Source organism: Phalaenopsis equestris, unplaced genomic scaffold (assembly GCF_001263595.1).
Source record: "Phalaenopsis equestris unplaced genomic scaffold, ASM126359v1 Scaffold000247, whole genome shotgun sequence".
NCBI lineage: Eukaryota > Viridiplantae > Streptophyta > Magnoliopsida > Asparagales > Orchidaceae > Phalaenopsis > Phalaenopsis equestris.
The window spans coordinates 431,483-448,981 of record NW_018164689.1 but is presented as its reverse complement, the minus strand read 5'-3'; the positions used below and the strand labels follow the sequence as shown (position 1 = coordinate 448,981).

At 32.9% G+C, this 17,499-nt stretch overlaps 1 protein-coding gene across 1 annotated transcript in view; it reads left to right on the top strand.

Annotated features, from left to right (window-relative positions):
- LOC110024117 (uncharacterized methyltransferase At1g78140, chloroplastic) overlaps positions 1-16,723 on the top strand; it is a 43,965-nt gene extending 27,242 nt beyond the window's left edge. Inside the window, exon 8 of the mRNA XM_020723895.1 lies at positions 16,365-16,723. Within this exon, the coding sequence (XP_020579554.1) occupies positions 16,365-16,508 (144 nt within the window). The 3' untranslated portion in view covers positions 16,509-16,723. The remainder of the gene's footprint in view (positions 1-16,364) is intronic.
- Positions 16,724-17,499: the final 776 nt, after the last annotated feature.

The following is a 17,499-nucleotide window of genomic DNA, read 5'->3' as shown; positions in this document are numbered from 1 at the left end:
GTTTCTTATTCTTCTGTTTGAGACAGCAGTCGGCTACTAGTGTTCCTTTTCTAGGGTTGTATCCGAAGGTGGGAAGGTGTTCCGACTATAATTCGTCCGAGGTGGTGGTCGTCTCCCAAGGATCGAATAGTGTTCAGACTGTATTTCGATCTTGCGGGGATATTTATCCTCGATTTCTCATCCTTTGTCCCCCCCCCCCCCCCCCCCCCCCCCCCCCCACCACATCCTCCTTTTCTCATTCTCGGAACCACCAGACAACACTTTTGTTGTCTTCGTGCAACTCCGACTGCTAGCCACCACCATCTATCCCAGCTGTCTTCCTTTCCAGCCACCTCTCACCTTGCTGCCTCTCATTCCAACCACTCGTCTTCACTAACTAATCATTATCCTTCCCCCCCTCCCCCTCTCCCTGCACTATCGCAACCTCGAGATAGCCCTCCCTTTGCAGTCCCATGCTTCCCCGGTTGCCACCGTCGTTCCTGCTCGCTGTTGCCACCCATAACATCTATTCCCAGCTATTTTTTGTTGCTTCCGCCATTAGGTTAGCCGTTTCCCCCATTCCAGCTTGCTTCCATTGTCACAACTCCTTCCTTCGCTATGTCCACCCTCCTTTCTTGCTGTCGCAAGCCAGGACCACCCATTTCCATCTGTTTCGCTGATGTCCAGCCCTGCCTCTTTGATGTCGTCGCCATTTCAGCCCTCCATCCTTGCGGCCATCTCCCAGGCAACACTCCCACATCACTCCATGTTGTTTGCTTACAGTCTGGTACCAGGGAAACAACTGCCTTTCTGTTTTTTACTTGCCAACTTTCTTTTCCACCCCCGCACCACCTTCTAAACCCTCGTTGACCACCACCACCATCCTTATAATACACTCTAATTGTGTTTGTTTTTGTATGTTGTTTTATTTTCCCTTACAAGTGTGTTTGTTGTAACCGTCTATTTGTTTTTAGTAATATTAATTACTTTTCTTATTGAAGTTTGGGTTAACTAAGACATCTGCAGTGCACGTGCCTTGCTTGAAGGTGTACAAAGAAAAGATTTATGCATGTGTTCTTTGCACGAGGGAAGAGAGGCAAGGAAGCCCTAGTGTGCGTGAGAGGTTGACGCCACCCATCCCTACTTGAGCAAATGAAAAAAGGGGAAGAAAATGTAGAAGGCGAGACTTCCTTGCATTTTTTTCCTTTGTAAAGAAGAAGGGGCTTTGGACTGCATGAGATTGCATAGAATTACATGGGTAAGGTGCGAGACTCGCCAATAGGATAGTTGACGGGTTTAAAAGGTTCTTGTTATCTCTATTGAAAGGCTACTACAGGTGGTCAAGGGGATTAGGCTTTACAATTAGGGGTTTACAAAAGCTTAACTAGATGGTTAGGTACACTCAGGGAGAGCCCCTAGCTAATCTTGATTGAGTTTTGATTCATGGAAGGTCTTCTAATTAAGTAATTGAATGATGAGTATACAAATCTTGGGCTAGTCATCGCTCAAACTTGTAAATTCGTGGATCCAAGGTACACCAATGTTCTTGATGTCTCCCAAGGATGTTGGTGCTTTAATAGTAAAGTCTGTTTTGGGTTTAATCATCAATGGATCGACTTCTGAACTAGGACATCTATCTATCATATTTCTGTTGTGTAGCCAGTCGCAAACGCCTTATGAAAGTTGGGAAAAAGTGCTTCTCCCTTAGAAGCCTATGGACCCAGAAGTTTATTTTAACTGCACAGGAATTTGGGAGGATAACGATATGAATGTGTTGATGGATCAAGCATCTCAAAATTCATCGTCTATTCAGCCTTTAGTTCGAATGCACTTTTGAAAAGGATTAAGAAGTTGAAAAAAGAGGTACAAAATCTTATGCATTCATTTGGAAATATTTCTGAAATGTTTGACTACCTGGATTGGAGGATGAATGAACACTTCGAACACACGGGACGTATTGAAGAAGGTTTGGTGCGAATGTTAAAAAAAAATGCTTGAATTGAAGAAGATTCGATGGACGAATTTCCTCACCGACCTTTTTATAACTTGTACGTCCACTACCAATTCATGAGAGACATTCAAGATGATGATAGTGAAGAAGATGTTTGAACTCGTTTAGTACGGAATTCGTAGTTATATTTACTGTTATGTGTTTGTTCTGGATTTGATTTAATTTTATTGCGGAACCTTATATGTATTGTTTGTTAAATATTTGATATTTAGACTTCAGCGTTAGTTTGTGGAACCTTATATATATTGTTTGTTAAATATTTGTATTTAGACTTCAGCGTTAGTTTGTCGGTTTGATTTCATGCTGAATTAAGTGTGTTGGCTTGAAAACTATTAATTTATAATTGTTCGGATTTTATATATAAATGTGAGTTGTGTTTGTGAAATTATGTGTTAGAAAATTGTATAATTAGAGTATGGGTTTAATTAAGTTAATTAGAGGTTGACGTGGTGTGGTACGCAATAGATTTTCGAAGAAAATCAAAATCTGAAAATTTTTGGCGTTAGCACCTGAGGCGCCATTTTACAGAGAAGCGGCGCCAGTTTCCCGAAAACGCCTAAAATCACTTAAAATCGCGAAATACCCATGTAAAATGCCATTTTTACTGCTTGGGTCGCCTCCTACCTCTAAATCAAGGCCGAAACTAAACCTAGGGCTTCGCATTTGGTGGATTTGAGGAGATTTCAAAACCTAAAAGTCTTAGATTTCATCTTCTCTTGGTAACAACTTCACTTTAACCTAGAAATTTTTTATTTTCACCATGAATTTACCCTACATTTTGGAAATCCGAAAATTTATGAGTTTTTTGAAGAAGTTTAAAGAGAACCCGTGGTGAAAAGCTTCTTACCAAATATTCTTACTTTTGGAGGTTAATTAAAGATATTGTGAATTTATTTAGATTTTATTTGGATTTATATAGAAATTCTAATGGCTCCAAAAGTAAAGAGGGGGAGAGTCTACGGGAGATTTTGATACAAGGAGAATTGTGAATTATAAGGCCCAACATAACTATAATACCAAAATGGGCTCGAGAAAATTGATTCAGGACCGATCATTTTTGAAGCAGGAGGAGAGATCAAATGGCTAATTATTGTTCGGAAGTGGGAAACTTTATGCTACTTCACTACAGTAGCCATTGTTCTGGTGATTCGTGAATTCTATCCCAATCTTTGAGTGACAACGGACTATCATATTTTCGTTCGAGGTAAGCATGTCGAATTTACTCGAAGAAGAATCAATGAATTTTATGGACTTAGAAATGTTTTTCATTGTAAGTATGTTGCATTTGTGATGACTGATTCATCATTTGATGAAGTAATTGTCTTTCTAACTGATGGAAGAGGAGAATGAGAAATTAAAAATAATCACAAAGTAAATTTCTCCACTTCCATGTTAAATGTTCAATCTAAGGCATGACATTACTTCATCTCTGCAAAGTTGCTTCCAACAAATCACCTGAGCGAAGTAGCTAAGGAAAGAGCAGTGTTGAATTTCTGCATTCAACAAATAAAGCAGTGGATATTGGTGCTCTTATTGTGCATAATGCTCGGAGCATTGCTAGAAGTGGGCGGCTAGTGGTTTGGGATATCTTGCCCTTATTTTCACTTTATGTGAACAATTAGGAGTAGAATTTGATAGAAATGAAGAAACGTTGCAACTACTAAAACTTATTGGAAAACCCACTGTGCATAAATTTGAATCATTTGTTGGATCTAGGAGTGGAAGTAGTGGTAAACCCTCTTCATCAGCTGCAGGATCATCTACTTCTGGTTCTGTTTCACTTGAAAATATTATTGAGCAGTTAATGATTCAGCAATCAGATCTTATAGCAATGCAAAACAGAATAAGCAGTATCGAAGCTATAAATGCCTACAATGATGAATATAAGCAGAAAAGAATAGCCATTGTTCTGGTGATTCGTGAATTCTATGCCAATCTTTGAGTGACAACGGACTATCATATTTTTGTTCGAGGTAAGCATGTCGAATTTACTCGAAGAAGTATCAATGAATTTTATGGACTTAGAAATGTTTTTCATTGTAAGTATGTTGCATTTGTGATGACTGATTCATCATTTGATGAAGTAATTGTCTTTCTAACTGATGGAAGAAGAGAATGAGAAATTAAAAATAATCACAAAGTAAATTTCTCCACTTCCATGTTAAATGTTCAATCTAAGGCATGACATTACTTCATCTCTGCAAAGTTGCTTCCAACAAATCACCTGAGCGAAGTAGCTAAGGAAAGAGCAGTGCTGAATTTCTGCATTCAACAAATAAAGCAGTGGATATTGGTGCTCTTATTGTGCATAATGCTCGGAGCATTGCTAGAAGTGGGCGGCTAGTGGTTTGGGATATCTTGCCCTTATTTTCACTTTATGTGAACAATTAGGAGTAGAATTTGATAGAAATGAAGAAACGTTGCACTACTAAAACTTATTGGAAAACCCACTGTGCATAAATTTGAATCATTTGTTGGATCTAGGAGTGGAAGTAGTGGTAAACCCTCTTCATCAGCTGCAGGATCATCTACTTCTGGTTCTGTTTCACTTGAAAATATTATTGAGCAGTTAATGATTCAGCAATCAGATCTTATAACAATGCAAAATAGAATAAGCAGTATCGAAGCTATAAATGCCTGCAATGATGAATATAAGCAGAAAAGAGTCCAATACAATATTGCATATGAAGAGACAATTAGATGGGTGATCATACAGTAGAGCTTCCTACATGCTCCATCTTCAAGCCTTATGTGCATGAAGAAGATGAAGAAGAAGAAGAGGATGAAGAAGAGGAAGAGGAGGATGATGATGAGTAGATTTTATTTAGGTTTGTATTTTTTTATGTGTTGTTATTTGTTTTGTTTTATTGTTGATTGTAAATGTGAAACATGTATGTGTTTAATTTGTGGATCTATTGAATTGGTGCATGTAATGATAAATTGTAGACTTCTTTTATTTTACTGTGTCTTTAATTTATCTTTTCTTAGCAAATCTTTTGATATATTATGTCTCATTTAATGCTTTAAAGCATGTACTTTTTAAGTTAACACCTGCAAAATATCAAGAACTAAGTTTCATATTCAGAATCATCTACATATTAGTTTTATTTTTATGCATTTACTGTTTTCTTTCCACGGCAAGTTTTTGTACTACATGCTTTACTTATTATTTAAAAATTTAAGTTTGGGGGAAAGAAAAATTTCTTTAAAAGAAGTGAATTAAATTTTATTTGTCCTCAATTTACTATACTTTTAAAAATTAATTTAACATGACCATGGATATTACAGTTTAACTTTAAATAACTATATTTTTGTTTGTAAATATTATGGTAAATTTAAGCAAAAATCTTTAATAATGAAGGTCAATTCTAGAGTTAAGATGCTTAGTATGAAAGAATAAGACTATGTTTTTCTATTTAAAATAAAAGAAATTGTATTTTTGAAGCATTAAGAATCTTAGAATTTCATGTAAGAAGAAAAGAATGAGACTTTATGAAAAATCTTCAAAGCTAGTATGAATTTATAAAGTGATGGAAGGTAAATAAGTTTTGACTTTAAGAAGAGGATGGTGAAGTTTAAAATTATTAAAGACTATCCAAATATAGTAATTCTCACATGAAAAGAAAAATAAAAGAAATGATTGAAAAAGATGTGAGGAGAAGCTTGAGGAGATGCCTAATCAAAAATTGACTTCACTTGAATCAACTTGAGGAAAAATGCTTTATTACATTTTCCAAACTTGTATCTGAGTATTAGCTTCCTTACTAATAAAGTTTTCATGAAATTATTTTCATATGGATGTTCTAAGTGCCTTTGATATGACAAATTATAATTGTTCTTGAAATGAATGAAGATTCAGAACTCTTAAACTTGATTGCGAGATGTTCTTATATTTTTTGTTTTAACCTAAGTTTATTAAAAAAATTTTTAAGTTATACTATTATATTTATTAAAATAAATTATATAAGTTTTTAAGTTAATCTCTGTCATAAGTCATAGTTTCATGTAGTAAAATGGTCACTTGAGGACAAGTAACATTTAAGTTTGGGGGATTTTAATACACCAAAATATTATACTATTTTATGTATACATTTATGCTTATTTTGGTGATATTGCACATAAAAAAAGTATTTTTTTTGTTTTTGTTGCAGGTATATCAATTTTAGGCATTTTAAGCCAAAAGTTAGCAAAAAAGATGAAATTTGGAGTCAAAATGGAGATTTTCGTGATCCTGGCACCAGATTGGCGCCAGATGCATCATTTTCCTGAGAGCTGGCGCCAAATGCGTCATTTTACAGAGAAACGACGCCAGAAGCGCCATAATCCAGAAACAACGCGAACTTCATTAAGCGATGCCAGTGGCGCCAGGAGCGCCAAAATCTAGAGAACAATGTTGACTTCATTAGGCTGGCGCCAAAAGCGCCAGAAATGAATTAAGATGGAATAAGTCGGTTCGTGACTATTTTTGAGCGGTTTTTGAAGGCTCCCAACATTTCAAACGTCCCATGGAGTAGTTCAATGCATCTAGATACTTTGGAAGACTCTCTAATGAAGTGATGTCTCTTGGATGAAAGGATTTATCTCTTGGTGCAAAAAGGTGTGACTTTTGAGGGGCAAAATTGGAGGGAATTTTGAATTTCTTTTGAGCCCTAATTAAAAAGGGAGAAGTTTAGAGAAGAAGAGAGCGTGTAGAGAAGGGCGTGAGAGAGAGAAAGAGGTTTTGGTGTCAGAGAAGGGAGGATTTTCTTCTAGGGTTGTAAAAGGAGAGGGAACGTGAGAGATTTCTTCTTCATTACACTTCTAAAAGAGAATTGAGTGTGATTGTAAAGAAAGAAAGTGCTTAAAAGGAACTTTTAGGGATTTGCTTGGGAAGAAGTTTGAGATAAGTTGTGTTCTTTTCTTTCGTTATTTTGTAATCTTATTTTTATATATGAAATCTGTATTTTGTCGTATCATTCTCATGAATTATGAGTAGTCTTTTTATCTCTCTCTCTATAATAAGATGTGGTTTTGTGAAGAATCAATTTTGTTTTATTAGGTTTTAAATGTCAATAAATTGTGACGATTAGAACTCTAATCTTCATTTAATTTTCGATCTGGCTAATTGAAAGGTTAAAATTTATTGAGAAACATATAATCCAAAAGGGCAATGCTTTCTACAACAAGGTAACAATCACATTCAATTTCATGGGTAAGAATGTAATCCATGGGGTTGCGTGCAAATAAACAGGAAAATATACTTTGATGGTATATTTTGATGGGCGCAGAATTAGAGATTTTAAGGTGACAGATTAAAATCTCCAATTTTATCCAGTTTCTTGGAAACTAAAGCGACATTGTTAGCCCTCAGACGAGAAAGAAGTGAGAGCTTTGGAGTGAGTGTCAGTATCCTCTCAACCTAACCACGGATTTAGGGACCAAACTCTGGATTAGTCAATGTTTTTTATGTACTCTCAGAGGGTAAAAAATGGGATTACTCATATTTGGCACAATATAATTTTATATATGTATTTTAAAATGATTTTAATTCCCTCACATTCCATAAACTCATTGTAAAGGGGAAGGATGTTCTCTTATATTTAAACTCTTCGTTTCAAAATATTGTTTAGTCTTTATAAGTTTACTTTTGAAGTTTAATTACTTTTGAAGTTTAACAATTAGTTTCATTAATTAAGTTCTTTCACTTGCAATTTTTTTAACACACATTAAATTTACTTTAGATTTGTCTTGTTTACTTAAGTTTTATAGTTTGTCTTAAGTTTTGTAGTTTGAATATTGTGTTTGACGTTATAAACATAAGAATTTTCAACTACCTGTGGAATCGATACTTAGGACTCCATTAGAGTCCTTTATTACTTGAGTGATACATATATTTGCGTTATTATTATGGGTTTGGCAACTTAGAGTTTTTTAAAATATAGAATTATTTATATTGAATTTATTTTTATTTGGGATTGAACTGCATATTTACTATTAGTAGCAACTGGCCGCCCGCGCATTAGATGGCATTCCCAGAGGACGACGTAGCTCAGGACATCTGCCGACTAGATTTTAAAATTAATATTATCATTTTTTAAAATGTAATTTTTATAGTTTTTTTTCTTTTTTTAGTACACATGTTACTGTTATGTGAGGTGTATCTTATTTTTTTTACTATTTTGAAGTTGTTTTTTGCTTCTCAAATATCTAATATATTGCAATGATAGTTTTGTTGCAAACAACATTACTGCACAGGGGCGGAACAATCATTTATCTAGAAACAGCTTTCATGCAGCTGTTTTCAAGCTGTAAAAAAACAAACAGACAACCAGTTTTCCCGCAATAACTTCTCTGCACAACTTTCTGGGGAGCTGCTGCAAACCAGCTTATTGGATAAGTTGCAGCTACCCCAAATAGACCATCCGTTCGAAAGGGAAGCCACGCTCGGGATAGTAATATATTGCAATGATAGTTTTGTTGCAAACAGCATTACTGCACAGGGGCAGAACAATCATTTATCTAGAAACAGCTTTCACGCAGCTGTTTTCAAGCTGTAAAAAAACAAACAGACAACCAGTTTTTCCGCAATAACTTCTCTGCACAGCCTTCTAGGGAGTTGTTGCAAACCATCTTATTGGATAAGTTGCAGCTACCCCAAATAAACCATCCGTTCGAAAGGGAAGCCACGCTCGGGATAGATTCAGATTGCGGCTTTTCCCTCATTTCCCCTCATCCATTTGAAATCAAGCGCGAGAGAGACAAAGGGTGCGTGAGAGATTGAGAGAGTGAGTTAGAGGAAGAAGAGATGTGCAGCTTAACTGCGCTCAATTCCTTCCATTCTCTTAAGTGTACGAGCGTGATAAGGGCTTGAAAATTATTAGGATTAGGAATGTAAATCCTAATGAATTTAGTTAATGTTCAGAAAACCCTAATGCTAATTCTTACAAAATTTAGGGTTTTTGTTTAATGAAGAAGCTAAGGTAGAGGAAGCAGGACGGGAATTTCAGGTATGAAAACTTACTTTAATTATTACATGTTATTGTCCTATTTAATTTACGTTAAATGATGTTTAAGAAATTTTGAAGAATGCTAACTAATTAGAAATTTGCAAAGGTAATTTAATATAATTATGAATATAAATTAATAGAATAATTAGCATTTAAAAGAGGTATTAATTAAGTACTATTATGGAATGTTAGTTAGCAATTCAATTTGATGAATTATATGCGAGATTGTTTAAGTATTTTTTGTTAGAATTCATCTGAAAGAAAAATAATATTGATCGAGGGTGATATGTTAATTTGTTATTATAGGTGCATTTAAAGACAAGTTTGATATAAGGAATAAGATAGTAGACTTCAGATTACATTGCAGAGGTGGGTAAATTTGTTTTATTTTATAATAATTCTGCTTATTTACTGTTTCCCAAATTTTATTTCAAATGCAAAATTATATATATTTTTAAAATATTAAATGTAAGAAATATGAATAAAATATGATATATGCATGTATGTAGGAGTGACCCTTAGATGGTAATATAATGCAAATGTAATCGTGCACACGAAATGGAAATGGAAATGGAAAAGGTTGACATCCTTTATTGTGGGTTGGAAAAAGTTAAACGTATATGTTTTAAAAGTATACGTTTAGATGATGAGGCTCAATTATGAAAAATGTAACATAAATAAATGAAAGAAAATGAAATTGATTTCTTTGTTATTCTCTTTTACTGTAGTCTTTTTACTATTACAATATGTTTACAAAATATTTTAAAAAGTGAATTATTATAATTTAGAAATATTTGTCCGCTGATTAGTTTTAATTCAAACATTAGTTACTAATATTTTACTAGAAAATCAAATGTGGATTAGATGGACCATATGGAGTACGTATACAAATGTCATGGAGCGCAATCTAATAGGTGTTTTCATTCAGTTTTTATTTATTAGAAGTAAATGTTTAAATATGAATAATTTATTGTAAATATAAGTTTATGAAATATAATGACAGTGTTTTGGATTTTATATTTGTTATGAAAAGATTTTGTTAAATAGGCTTCCTCCGTCCAATCTACAGTTCCCGCCTTAGTATTCCAAACTCTTAGGTTTGTTCATGATAAGAGTGGTATCAGAGCCAAGGTTCAGGATTAATTAATGAAATATTAATGAAAGAGTCATTAGGATAATTACAAAGAAATTTATGATAATAACATTAAAAATTTAAGTTAATTCTAAGTAAGTAATTAGATTCATTCAAGCAATGAGATGTATCTGAGATTATAGAAGGGAATCCATTAGAAAATGAAGAAGTAACACCCGTTGTTAATGTTAATACAAATGTTCTGACCCAGACGATGGAGGTGATATCTTAACTGATTCATGAGTCCAGATCATAGCTTGTTGAAAGTGATATAGTTGTTGTAAATAAGTATTTCAAGATATTTCAAGATCTGCATCCACTTTTGTTCAAGGGAACTAAAGATCTGATTGAAGCGAAGAACTGATTGATGGGGACAGAAGAAATTTTAGAAAGCATGACGTGCTTTGGTAAAAGAAGAGTACCTTTGACTATATTTATGCTTGATGGAGAAGCTAAAAAATGGTGGCGTGGGCAGCCTCAGGACAGTTTAGTGGACATACCCAACATGATGATAAGTTAAAGAAGATTTTGTTGAGCTATTCAGCGAATGGTTTGTTCCCTTATCCGCGCGAAGACGGATGCATGATAAGTTCATCAATTGATGTGAAGAGAGAAGTCAGATCTGCAGTATGAAGCAGAGTTCACTGTACTGTCAAGTTATGCCCCACAGCTGATAGTTACTGTAGAATAGAAATGTTTCATATTCCTTTCAGGATTGAAGGATTCGATCAGGCAGTCATTGGTGTCATTGGGGATTGATTATTATTCAGTGTTAGCTAGAAGAGTGGAGATTGATTTTCAGTTTATTCAGAAGCGTGAGATGCACGAGAGGAAGAGTGTCGATGAAGGAGAGTAGGTGGATCAATCAAAAGAATTCAATGGGAAGAAACCCAAATTCAGTTATGATAGATCCAATGGTGGCACTTCTCATAGTACCATAGTCACGTGTCCTAAATGTGGAAGACATCATAAGGGTGAATTTTTGGTCTCCAACACGTGTTATTGGTGTTGTCAACTTGGACACATAGTTAAGTATTATCCCTCGCTTGGCAGGAAAACCTCAAAAGAACGGAAATCGGGTGAAATTCCTTCACAGAAGATTGCAAGTGGGCAGAGAAGGATATATTCAATAGCTTCGGCTCCTACCCAAGTTCAACCGAGACAGGCAGTTCGATCTCGAGTTTATTCTCTTACTCATTATGAGTCTGAAAAACATATTGTTGATGCTACCAAGGATTGATGAGTTTCATCTTTTATCGCATTTGTATGTCTTTATCAGAAGATATGTGTTGCTTTTGTTGTGCTACTTTACTTCAGAGGTGATATTACCTTATTTCAGGGGGAAGTTTAGTTGACTTTATATTAAACTTTTGTTTTATTGTATCTATTTTCCATTTTAAAGAATTTGATATAAACTTTTTTATTGAAAATTTATTGATAATTTAAGTTTTACTTGCTTGGTTAGAAGTGATTTGAGGCCTGGATTAGATCTGCAAATTTTGAGAATGAAATTTTTATAAGAAGGGAATATTGTAATAATAACCAATTGAACACATTTAACTAAGTTATATAAAAATAAAAAAGTTATTACGACAGCTCGTTTCATAGACATCGTTCTAAATGGAAGCTACGCTTGAGATTGACTCAAATTGTGGTTTTTCCCTCATTTCCCCTCATCCATTCGAAATCAAGCGCTAGGCAGAGGGAGCGTGAGAGACTGAGAGAGTGAAGTAGAGGAAGAATCTGAAGAAGTAGAGGAAGAAGAGGAAGGAGGAAGAGATGTGTGGCTTACCTGCGATCAATTCTTTCCATTCTCTTAAGTGTAAGAGCTTGACAAGGACTTGAAAGGCTTTGTTAAGTGTCGTGAGCAGCAGGTGAAAAGAGGAAGAAGAAGAATAAGCTCAATTAGGTACTTAAAGTGCTCGAGTGATTCACCCAATCTTTTCCCTTGTGTCATCGACGATTCCTCAATCATATGAGCTTAGCAAGGAAGAGAGACAAAGCCGCGGGTTCACTCAAACGCGTCAGTCAAGGCTTTTGGTGCCCTAGCTCTTCGGCAAAGAGGAGAGGTGCCGCGATTTTTCTCTCGTGTAGCCTGTAAGATTGACTGAGAGCTTGGGGAGGAAGAAAAGCTCGCGGGGACCCTATCGTGCAAATCAGAAAGGAAGGAGGTGAGAGCCCTGTCGTGCGACTTGCAGAGGAGGGTTCTCTGTATCGTGCGGCTCGCAGAGGAAGGAGAAGGCTCAGTTTGTATCTTTGAGGGCAGGGTTCTCTGTATCGTGCGGCTCGCGGAGGAAGGAGAAGGCTCAGTTTGTATCTTTGAGGGCAAGGCAGAGTCACAAGGTATGATCAGTTATTAACTTTAATTGATTTAAAATTTTTATTCTGAAATTTCAATTATTTATTAATTATTAGGATTAAGAATGTATATCTTAATGAATTTAATTAATGTTCAGTAAAACCTAATGTTAATTCTTACAAATTTTAGGATTTTTGTTTAACAAAGAAGCTAAGGTAGAGGAAGCAGGAGTGGAACTTCAAGTACGAAAATTTATTTTAATTATTACATGTTATCGTTCTATTTTGGCAAACAAAATGATCTTATAAAGATATAGAAAGACTTGGGCTTAATGCATAAAAAATGATCTTAATTTATTAGAATTAAATGAAAATGTGGCATTCAATAGAACGCAATGAAGAAAAAGGATTCATGTTACCGACCCCACTTAGTGGAATAAAGCTTCTTATTGTTGTTGTATGTTATTGTCCTATTTAATTAATATTAAACGAAGTTTAAGAAAATTTTAAAAATGTTACCCATTTAAAAAATTGTAATGTTGTTTAATTTAATTATAATATATACTTGTAATTAGTAAAATAAATTAATAGAATAGTTAATATTTCAAAAGATGTATTAATTAAGTACTCTTATGAAATACCTGCTCACAATTCAATTAGATGAATTATATGCAAGGCTGTTTTAAGTTCTTATGTTAGAATTCATGTGAAAGAAAAATAAAATTAATAGAGGCTAATAAATGTTAACTTGTTATTATATGTGCATTTAAGGACAAGTTTCATCTGTGGCATGTGACAGTGAACTTCAGATTTTATTGTGGAGGGGGTAAATATGTTTTATTTTATAATAGTTCTGTTTATTTGTTATTTCTCCGCCTTCATATTAAATGCAAAAAGACATACTTTCTTTTAATTATAAATGCAAGAAAAATGAATAAATATAATAGTACATGAATATGAGTCACCTCTGGATTGTACTGGTAGGAGAATGCAATGTACCGGTGTATAAAATGAAAATAGAAATGTTCTCTCTTTATGGTGGGTTGAAAGAGGTTAAACATATATTTTTAAAAATGAATGTTTAGATTGTAACTCTCAATTATGAAAAATATAACATAAATAAATGAAAGAAAATAAAAATAGTTTTTTTACTACTCTTTTTCTACAGTCTTTTACTGTTACAAGACGTTTCCAAAATATTTTAAAATGAGAATTATTGTAATTTAGAAACATTTGTTCACTGAATAGTTTTAACTCAAACCTTAATTGCTAACATTTTATAGTAAAATTAACTATATACTAGCTGAACCCCAGGAATTACGTATACAGACTTTAAATGAATAAAATAGGATATATGCATGCCTATGAGAGTCACCTCTAGATGGTACTGGTAGGAGAATGCAATGTACGAGTGCATGAAAATATAAATGGAAAGGTTGCCTACCTTTATGATTTGTTGGAAAATGTTAAACGTATATTTGTTAAAAGTATATGTTTAGATGGTGACTCTCAATTATGAAAAATGTAACATAAATAAATGAAAGAAAATGAAATCAGTTTTCTTACTACTCTTTTACTGCACAGTCTTTTATTGTTGCAGCGCGTTTACAAAAATATTTTAAAATGAGAGTTATTGTAATTTGGAAACATTTGTCCACTGAGTAGTTTTAACTCAAATCTTACTTGCTAACATTTTACAAGAAAACTAACTGTAGATTAGAAGAACCCCAGAGAGTACGTATACAGGCATCGTGGAGCATAATCTGATAGTTATTTTAGTTCAATTTTTATTTTAATTAGATGTAAATGTTTAAATAAGAACAATATGTTGTAAATATAAGTTTATGAAATAGAATGACTCTTTGGTGTTTTGGATTTTATATTTATTATGAAATAAAATTGTTAGGTTTTCTCCGTTTAACCGATAGTTCCCGCCTTGGTAATTTCAAACTCTCGGGCCGGATCGTAACAAATCTAGTGTTGTGGTTTAAGTGGAGAAAAATAGAACTTATCTGAAGTTAAATTAAATTATTAATTTGAGATAGTTAAGAAAATTTTATCTATTTGAAAATAAATCCGGAATTCTATATTAAGATAGTTTGTGAAATAATTTTTTTTAGTTTTATGATTAGTTAAACATTTAAAATAATATAAATTATAAGTTATTTTAGTTTTCTTAGAACTTCTAAAATAAATTAATTATAGAAAATTAAAAGTTATGTAATTAGTAGATGCAATAGTATATTAACATAAATGTGAATGTTAGAGTTTTTATATAGTATATTAAATTTAAAATATTAGTGAATTCATAAAGAGAAAGTTAATAATATCAAAATGTCTATCGTAGCTGTGTTTTGTTTATCGGAATTATTACAGGAGTCTAAGATCGATGCTATTGGTGAAATTGACGAATAACAACTAAAAAGCTATTAAGTGAGTACTCTTATTTTTTGATATGTAGTAGCTTTTTTATTTCTTCTTAATCAGTGTCCATGATAATCACTGTTACCTATAAATTCAATTGTTATGTTTTGTTCTAATTGACATATTCTTCGCTTTTTTTTTTATAATATTTTTGTGATGATTTTACATTTTAACGATAACTATTATTATGCAATATTTATACATAATTTGTTGAATTGAATGAAGTACACGTGCAAATGATATGAGTTGCATAGAGTAAATGTATGAGCATGTTTAGTTATGATGGAGTTCACCCATTTATGATATTAGTTGGGGAACACTAAGTTACGCATGCATGTAAATGAAAAAGGATATTGATATTGATGTGTTTTAATTAATATAGTTTTAGATGGTGTTCTGGCGACAATTGTATACAGGTTAAAAAAATATTGATATGTAAACGATATAATAAGACATAACAAATGTTTAATATTATCTTGAATATCATATTAAATTGTAGAAACCTTCAAATGCACTTAGATTGATTTTATATAATGTTTAACATGCATATTATTTTATATTCATTGTGTTAATATAATTTATGAGTATAAATATTCACAAGCTTTTCAGCTCATTGTTATTTAAAATTCATATTACAGGTTTAATTATTTGATAAAAAACGATCAATAGTAGAGAAAATATTTATATAAGATGTGGACACATATTAAATGTTTAATATTATCTTGAATATCATATTAAATAGTAGAAACCTTCAAATGCACTTTGATTGATTTTATATAATGTTTAACATGCATTTTATTTTATATTCATTGTCTTAATATAGTTTATGAGTATAAATATTCACCAGCTTTTTAGCTCATTGTTATTTTAAATTCACATTACAGGTTTAATTATTTGATAAAAAATGAGCAATAGTAGAGAAAATATTTATATAAGATGTGGACAATCATAAATAAGATAAATTTACTTGTGGTATATTAATTTATTTTTTTATGGCTCTTTCGTTTGCTAAATTTTAGTTATAAAAAATGAATATAGAAAAAAAAATTATTTTCCACCATCCAATCGTCTTTAGGTGCCTTTGTAATTCAAATCTCAGGCCGGGTCGTGACAGAACTATTTGATGTTGTGGGGATTCGTTGCAAGTCGAGTGATAAGAGAAGATTTAGAATATGAAGTATGTATATGGCTTGATGAAGAATTTGATCTTCATTAGACAGTTGTGACAAGAAAGTTATGTCTCGAGTCCTGCAATAATTCATAGAAAGTGACCAAGGGCAAGGATGACAATTTTACAAGATAAGAAACAAATTAGGTGATGGAAAATTTAACACAAGACAATTTTTTGGCATTGTAAAACATTTTTCTCTGGAGACAGTCATGAATATAAGAAGATCTCACTAAACCACATAACTATTGTTTTCTTTTGTTATTATTATTATCTTCTTCAACACATGAATTATTCCTTGGTCCATTGAAACTATCATATGCTACTCTTATATTCTCTCTTACTCTAATGCATTTTCCTCTTCAGTTCTACAGCCGGACTTCAGGCCACCACTTGTATACATCAGAACGACAACTGGAGGATCTCTGCAAAGCATGTGGTCTGGTTGGCTTTAAATGTGTGAGGAATGGATTTTTTGTGATGATATCTGCAACCAAACCTGATTACTGAACTTCTGAATCTCAAACTACTTCCAGGTTAGTTATCAGCTCTTATTTAGTGAATTCGTGTTTTGAACAGGTTTGACCATTTAGTATGGATGTGTTGACCAGATGATTTTTTTTTTAATTTTGATTTTAGTAGCTTGTCAAATAATTATAATGTTCGCGACCATGGATTAAGTATTGGCAGTGCAGCCCACACATTAATCTATCATAATTATGTTATTTTTGTTCTCAGTTTTTCGAGAAAATATTACATCAGGACTCTTAACGCAATTTGCGTTCGGAGTCCTATAGTGGGGTTTCATGTATTAAGTGTGTCCCACCGTAATGCACTGGGTTAAAAACGGTAGAGCCCACTTGACACGTGACACCCCAACATTGGACTCTGAATGCATTCAGATTCCAGTTTTTGAAATTAATAATTTCATAAATGCAAAGGTTTTTAAATTTTTTTTTTATGTTTAGTTGGATGAATGTGGAATGCATTATAAAATTTTGTTGAATTTACAATTCTTCCTACAGTTCAAACATGGTATAGTCTGAATTCATTATATGTGGGCGAGATATGTGAATCATATAATTTTGACTGATGTATATATATATAGCATAGATAGTCTAGACATATTAATCAAAATCATGTATGGAGCAGGAATCTTCATTGCTAGATTGATATACCCAAGCAAATTTATAGTTTTAATTAATATAATAAATTTAAATAGCTTTTTAAAACCGGTAGAATGGAACGTTTCAACTATAGATGCATGGACTGTGTTGATTTTCCTTTTATTGAAAGGGGCATTTACATGCATACCACCCAATTCTTAAGTATTTACATATTGAACAGCTACTTTATTTCTTAAATGTATACCACTCATGTTTTTTATATCATAAAAATATTATTATTTTAACTTTTAAAAAATGAAATGTACCTTTTCATGCACGGGCATGTAAAATTTGAATTCTAGGTGTTCTATATGTAAATACAATTGAGTGGTATG